The sequence below is a fragment of the Trachymyrmex septentrionalis genome, unplaced genomic scaffold (genome assembly GCF_001594115.1).
Source record: "Trachymyrmex septentrionalis isolate Tsep2-gDNA-1 unplaced genomic scaffold, Tsep1.0 scaffold73, whole genome shotgun sequence".
In the NCBI taxonomy this organism is placed as follows: domain Eukaryota; kingdom Metazoa; phylum Arthropoda; class Insecta; order Hymenoptera; family Formicidae; genus Trachymyrmex; species Trachymyrmex septentrionalis.
The window spans coordinates 581,871-589,707 of record NW_017305916.1 but is presented as its reverse complement, the minus strand read 5'-3'; the positions used below and the strand labels follow the sequence as shown (position 1 = coordinate 589,707).

The following is a 7,837-nucleotide window of genomic DNA, read 5'->3' as shown; positions in this document are numbered from 1 at the left end:
ATATATATATATATATATATATATATATTGTACGTAATAATTATATTACGAATAGGAAATTGCAACATTGAAGTAATGTTGCTGTTATTTTGTGTTTACTAAAATGTTTGTATACATATATACATACAAGTATCTATAAAATACCAAATACATTTTTTCCCTCTACGCGTTTATTCGTATATTTCTTTAAACCAAGTTTTCAGGTATTTTATAGAGAGATCGAATCAAATATAAAATCGATTACAAATTTCCTCGCCGTGCCGTTACGTGGTAGAATTTTGTCCTGACGGCTTTCCGTGGACCGTATAGAAAATCGAAAGCGCGCGAAGGGTGAGAGGATGTTTGAACTTAATCGCGGCGGCGGGCCCACCCTCATCTTCAACCCCGTTCAATATCTTAACTACTTTGCCCGACGCGACCTGGCCCCGATTTAGCCGACCGCGTGTGACAACCCCTTCCCTCGCTCCGGTTCCGTCTGTCTAACTTACGACCCCCATCCTATCATCCCCGACGCTATTTGGATCGGCAACTTCGCAGTTCGCGATGAGATGCATGGAAATCGAATCGCTTTAATAACATCGATAGCAGTCGCAGCATCCCCAATCGAAAAAACCGCCAACTCATCGACGTCTTAAAAAAGGAGACCTTATCTAACCCATCCTTCGTCGTATCGACTCTCTCATCCCTCTTGCTGCGGGGTAAACGACTGCCACGATAGAATCTTCAAAAGTTGGTCATCTGTCGACGTTCGTGACATAAAATGTCACTTTTCTCTGTTAGATTTCTTTATGGATATATTTTTTAATTTCATTTACACCGTTGGAAAATTTGTTATTAAATTTAATATATTTCACATGTCAACGGTCCACTCAAAATTATGTGTTAATTTAACTAAATATGTTAGAAGGTTACATTACTATTATGTAAAATATTATGTAAAAGAATAAACATAAAAAAAGGTAATACAGTTTGTAAAATCTCGGAAGCACATTTTTTAGTAAAATTAATATTTACGATATGTTAACTCATTTTATTCATTCCTCTTAGAATTTAAGTTTTAAAACACATTTTTATGTTATTTGTTCACTTACTTATTATATTATTTTGACACTAAAAAATATTGGAATATCAATATTTAACATAAACTACTTAAATAACATAATCACATTATGTTAAATTAACATTCATTTGAACATATTACAAGTTCAAGATAAAATTTTAACAAGAACTTGAGTGGACCGTTTCCAACACAAATATGAAATGTTTTTTACTGTGTACGACAATCTTAGGAGAATCGAATCTCGATTGCATTCACCATTGTAATTATTTGCAATTTACTTTTATGTTTGTATTAAAGCCATCTTTTTATTTAAAAAAAGATGAGGTACAAAGGCAAATATAAATCAGAATAAAAATGTATATGTTATTGAAGTTTTCCGAATCGATTGGCGTCGATTATAATGTCAGTTAAATTAACGCTATCGACATAACCGAGAGCTGCTCCTTTAAAGGGAGAGTATGTAATAACGAGTTGCAGAACCACAATAATCACAATGCGAATCAGAATTCTCATTTCGCAGTCGCTTTGCCGCGCATTCGATTTAATTGTTCGATATATGCGAGAAACGATTAAAACACCGTAAAACCGCCAAGTTGAAATACCGAATTCACGGAAACACGCACACAGGCATGCGCGTCTGCTCGATTTTCCATAAAGTCGCTGGATCGGCCGAGAACGGAATTGCATCACGTAACCGCTCCCTTGATATTGCACCGCACACCCACGGATTCGATTAATTTTTTACGATCGTCCAATCAGTGGGACGGATGAAACCGGTTGAATTAACCGTTCTATTAGAAGCTTTTTGGTCCGGATCGATCGTAGAACGTGATAACGTCTTACGATAAGTCATTCTATCGAAACTACTTGCTTATTACACAATTAAAATACTCCGTTTCTATATGAGATACGTCGTGGCGTAAAATTAAATTAAAATGAAAAATAATTTATTTAATGATAAATAATATTACTATTATCAATTACAGTTACAAAATTTTTCGCAAATTTATATAACAATAGAGAACCTAATAAGCCTCGCTTTTCTTGACAGAAAAATATCACTGCTTATTCAGACACATGTTCAAAATCAGGACATAATTTTTTATGTCTTATAAAAATATTATTATAAGATACGGCGTCTATTAAAACGTTTTTATTTTCCGATTTTGACAAGTGTATAATTTGGATTATAGTTTTTAAAATTACAGTGAAAGACTAATAATTTTATTTAAAAATAAGATACGCTAAAGGACTATATGAATGCAGCTAGGAAATAAAAGTATGTGGTTACAACTATATAACACTATTACTACAATTTTCATAACACACAATATAGGAAATAACAATATAGGCCAGTAAAAAAGATACAAGCCTAGTAGGATTTAGCCAGGATTACGATAATGATATAGTTCTACTAGTGCCATCTAGCATAGACTCATCGAAAAGTAGCGATAATAATTCTAGAATAACCGATAACATAGTGCTTCATTCCGATAACTCATTTTTTATATCCATAGATTTATAATCTGTTATCTCTTTTTGTAACTAAACTAAACATTATACGCTATTAGTGTACTCACAATATGAAACAGATGTATACTTGAAGTTTAGCGAATGCGAGAAAGAAAATTTTAATATAAGTCCAGTTGGAACCACACACAGTGCACAACAAAAAAACATCTTTTGCGACTGACTGTCGGCATACGACGTCATCCGGCATGTTGCCCTAAATTCTGTTGCTACTTTTCAGAGGTTTTGTGATATTGGGGGATCTGAGGGAAAAAAAAGAGTAAATATATTGAATCATTCTCAAAATACGCTTGAAATAAGGCTATAAAAGATTTGCAATTATGGTGATATCCAGTAAGTCTGCACACATTAATATATTATTATTACAATATGTAGTTAGAATTAATATAAACGTTTAACTACTTGTGTGTTATCGAAATGTGTCTATGTCTGTTTAGAGTTTACAAATCAAAGCAAGCAGGAACGTATGGTAATAACAATCGGAGAGATAATACAGGAGTTATTAAAGGCACACAATGAAAATCGAAACATTGATCTAAATAAGTTAAAGACGCGAATTTCTTCAAAATATGGCTTGGATTCTTCCCCAAGATTGGTTGATATTATTGCAGCAGTGCCTAGTTATGCTAGAAATATACTTGTACCGAAATTGAAGGCTAAACCTATCAGGACTGCTAGTGGGGTTAGTTTAACCTGTATCATAAGGTCTGCTCTTTGTAACTGGACAAGTGTATCTTTGTATTTAAAATTTAGCAAAAGCAAGATAGAAAGTTTTAGTACAATCCAGTGTAACAAAGAACAGACTTATTGTATAACAATTTTTGCAAACAAAAAATAATAGAGCTATTGCAGATTGCTGTTGTAGCAGTAATGTGTAAACCACACAGATGTCCACATATTAATATGACAGGAAATATTTGTGTTTATTGCCCTGGTGGTCCAGATTCTGATTTTGAATATTCAACACAATCGTATACAGGATATGAACCTACATCGATGAGAGCTATACGCGCAAGATATAATCCTTTCTTACAAACTAGACATCGTATTGAACAGGTAAAGCAAGTGCTTCTATTGTATCTCAGATAATTTCAATCTTTCAGTATTTATAAACATATAATCATATATATAACTGTAATACATTATACTTTTAGTTGAAACAGTTGGGTCATAATGTTGACAAGATTGAATTTATTGTTATGGGTGGTACTTTCATGTCTTTGCCAGATGACTATAGAGATTATTTTATACGAAGTTTACATGATGCGCTGTCAGGTCATGTAAGCAATAATGTTGACGAAGCAGTGAGCTATTCGGAACGTAGTACTACAAAATGTATCGGTATCACTATTGAAACTCGACCTGATTATTGTCTTAAGAAGCATCTTTCAGATATGTTACGTTATGGGTATATCTGTTTTTTTTAATAGAATATTTGAGATTATAATAAAATTTATGCAATTATTTATGACAAAAATTAAAATTCGATAGGTGCACACGTTTAGAAATTGGTGTACAATCAATATACGAAGATGTAGCGCGTGATACCAATAGAGGACATACAGTACATGCCGTATGTGAGAGTTTTCATCTAGCAAAAGATGCTGGATTCAAGGTGATAGCTCACATGATGCCAGATTTACCAAATGTCGATTTGGAACGAGATATCGCCCAGTTTAAAGTAACGTGTATATGTACAGCTACTATATATATGTACAGTTGCTATATGTACAGAAAAATGTTAACTTACTCAATTATTTCCTATTAATACTTATAGTTTTTTGTATCAATTTTTAGGAATTCTTCAAAGATCCTGCGTTTCGAGCAGATGGATTAAAAATTTATCCAACATTGGTTATACGTGGCACCGGCTTGTATGAATTATGGAAAACTGGCAGATATAAAAGCTATGCTCCCAGTGTATTAGTCGATCTTATAGCTCGTATTCTAGCTTTGATACCACCATGGACTCGCGTTTATCGCGTACAACGCGACATACCTATGCCATTAGTAACGTAATTATAATATTAAATTACACAAGCAAGTAATAGACTTATAATAAATAATGCAACTTATTATGTTTCTTTTTATATAAAAAATATATAGTTCTGGTGTAGAACATGGGAATCTACGTGAATTAGCTCTAGAAAGAATGAAGGATATGGGCACGGATTGTCGTGATGTTAGAACGCGTGAAGTAGGGATTCAAGAAATACATCACAAAGTGCAACCCTATGAAGTAGAGCTTATCCGACGTGATTACGTAGCGAACGGCGGATGGGAGACATTTTTGTCATATGAAGATCCCTTACAAGATATTCTAATTGGCTTACTCAGATTAAGGAAATGTTCTACCAACACGTTCAGGTATAACTTTTATATCGCATCTGCTACTATTTTTTTAAATAATATTTCACATCATTTAAGTAATTGTTCATTTTCAATCGAATAGAATTAATATTAACAACATACTTCTTTACACAACTGTCTTTTATTTTATTTTAAAATAAAAGGTTTTACTATTTTAAGCAATATCTAAATATTTAATCGCTAGCTACATTAAAAAATAATAAATTAATGTTGTTAATTAAATTCAATTATTTGCTATGGTAATACAAAATATTCTATCTCTAAAAACTCTTTAATATATTTTATTATTAATAAAATATATTTTTAAAATATATTTTAAAACGTATTAATTTTAATACAGTTCAAGAGATATGACTTTCTATCTTGGAAAGATAGAAACTTGTAAAATGAATTTTTTAGATATAAATATAACTTAAATATAAATTAAATAAGTTTTTTTTCCAAAATATATATGAGTTATTTGCATATAATATTGTTTATTTTTCTTGTAGGCCGGAATTAAAAGAAAAAACTTCTATAGTAAGAGAGCTTCACGTTTATGGCAGTGTAGTACCTGTTAATGCTCGCGATCCCACAAAGTTTCAACATCAAGGCTTCGGTATTCTATTAATGGAGGAAGCTGAACGAATCGCAAAAGAGGAACATCAATCACATAAAATTTCCGTAATTTCAGGTATATTATAAATAATATTTTTACATGCAAAAACTCTCTTACTTTTATTAGATGACTACCATAAACTGATCAAAGTTTAAAAAATTAATACTATTTTTGCAGGCGTTGGTACACGTAATTATTATAGAAAATTGGGTTACGAACTTGACGGTCCATACATGTCTAAAATGCTTATATAAGTAACGAAAGTAAATTTTGAGAAAAAGAAATAAAAAAAATTAGAAAATAAATTAATTGAGAAAATAACTTTTCAGATAATGAAAGAAAGCTAGAGATGTAGAATAAATATGTAAATATTACATGTAAGTATTGTTATTGTAAATTAACGCCTTCAAAAAGCAAAATAAATTAACAAAAAAAAAAAGAAAATAAATAAAAGTGAAAAAAGAAAAAAATGTAAAAAAAATAAAGAATCCTATATTCTTTAAAATAAAAATAGTATAAACATAAGTTTCAATATATAAAAGTATAGTTTCATTCATTATAATATAATAAAATTTTACATATCTTCCGAATTAAAATTGATATATTTTAATTAATAATAAAATACAAACTTAAAAAGAGTGTATTTAAAGATACAATATTTTATATTATTTACTATATAATAAATAATTAAATTTAATTAACAAATATTAAATTTATTATTTTTAAAGGTTTTGCTATTGCTTTAATACAAGAATATAATAAAAATATTATATTTTAAATGTATTATTAATATTAATTATATTCAATTGCAATTAAAATATTACTTTATTTAAATATAGATGCTATTATTTCCAATTATATATTTTATTTAAATATTGGATACTTAAAAAGATTGTAATCCTAATACACATATATGCGTACATATATATATATATAATTTTAAACTTTCAATGTGCGTAAAACGTTACAAAATTAGAAAATATATGCTTTTTCCTTATCTACTACTGTTCAATTCATATTTGAGAAAGATATTGTTTTATTCATTGCGGAAATGACGTATTATATATATAATAATAATATAAAAGAATAATTAATATAAAAGAATTAATTTACTGACCGTAAAACGATGTATTCGGTGATCGCGACATTGGCGGGAATAGACGTGAAGGGAATCGATGCCAAGCGCACAAGATCGAACTCTCAGTGCTAACCGATACTGAAATTACGACATTAACGGTTATACACGACACTCGATATGTTACGACGACTATATGGCATCCTACCGAAAGGTGCTCGCGACAATTTTTCGTACGCCGGATTATTTCGGACGGTAATAATCGCGAAAAATGCGGAGCGATTTGAATGTGACTTTACGCGACGCGTTCAATATGGCTACGTTCCGATGTTCAATTATCGATGCTGAAAATCTACAGTGCGCGTCACATATACTGTATTAGGTTTACAGCACTGACAGTGAATCTCGGAATGCAGCAGATTTATTCACGTGGCTTGAAATCTTCAACGATTTTTGCACAAATGAAATAAATATATATTCGATTGTTGAAAAAAGAGAAAGTGAAGATGCTCAGTGCAAAAAGTACAGATACAGACAACACAAACAGATCTTATATCACGATTTGAACTTTGAAGTATACTGTGAAAAACGCAAGTGGCGCGTTTTTTAAATGGCAGGTATTTCACAATAATTATCCAGGCAACAGCGAAGTATCCAAAAAAGAGACATAAGACGTTTTTGAAGACGTCTAAAAAACGTCTTAAAGACGTCTTATGGCTCAATATGTTGTCTGAGTATTTAATGTAAAAAAATAAAGTTTAGTATAGCATATTACAATAGAATAATAAATATAAAGAAAAAAGATATCGAAATTGTAAATCAAACGCAATAGTTTCTTTAATTTTTTTTTATCTTCGAGAAAATTTTTTATATTAAAAAATATATAATTAATTGAAGTAGCAAACTCTAATGACAGTATGCGATAAAAAATTGTTTATATAAAAATATATACATAATAAATATGACCATGTATATTTTCTTTTTCTTGCACAATCTCTATGCCTGTATATACTGTATATACTGTAAAAAAATATATATAATAAGAAATATAGTTGAAAAATAATTTAAAAAATAAATTATGCATTGCTCTTTACAAAAAGTAAAATTACAATTAAATTATAACATTCAAGATATAATTATATTTTATATATGATGTTATACATTTATATATAATTATTATACGAATATTTTTTAATATTCCCTC

General features: G+C 30.0%; 1 protein-coding gene across 1 annotated transcript; it reads left to right on the top strand.

Moving 5' to 3' along the window:
- Positions 1-2,523: 2,523 nt before the first annotated feature.
- On the top strand, positions 2,524-5,885 carry LOC108753866 (probable elongator complex protein 3). Its single transcript, XM_018495802.1, has 9 exons — positions 2,524-2,923; positions 3,028-3,272; positions 3,443-3,646; positions 3,745-3,998; positions 4,082-4,271; positions 4,388-4,605; positions 4,697-4,957; positions 5,452-5,633; positions 5,736-5,885. The coding sequence occupies exons 1-9, from the start codon at positions 2,911-2,913 to the stop codon at positions 5,810-5,812; spliced, it is 1,644 nt and encodes a 547-aa protein (XP_018351304.1). The 5' UTR covers positions 2,524-2,910; the 3' UTR covers positions 5,813-5,885.
- The last annotated feature ends 1,952 nt before the right edge of the window (positions 5,886-7,837 follow it).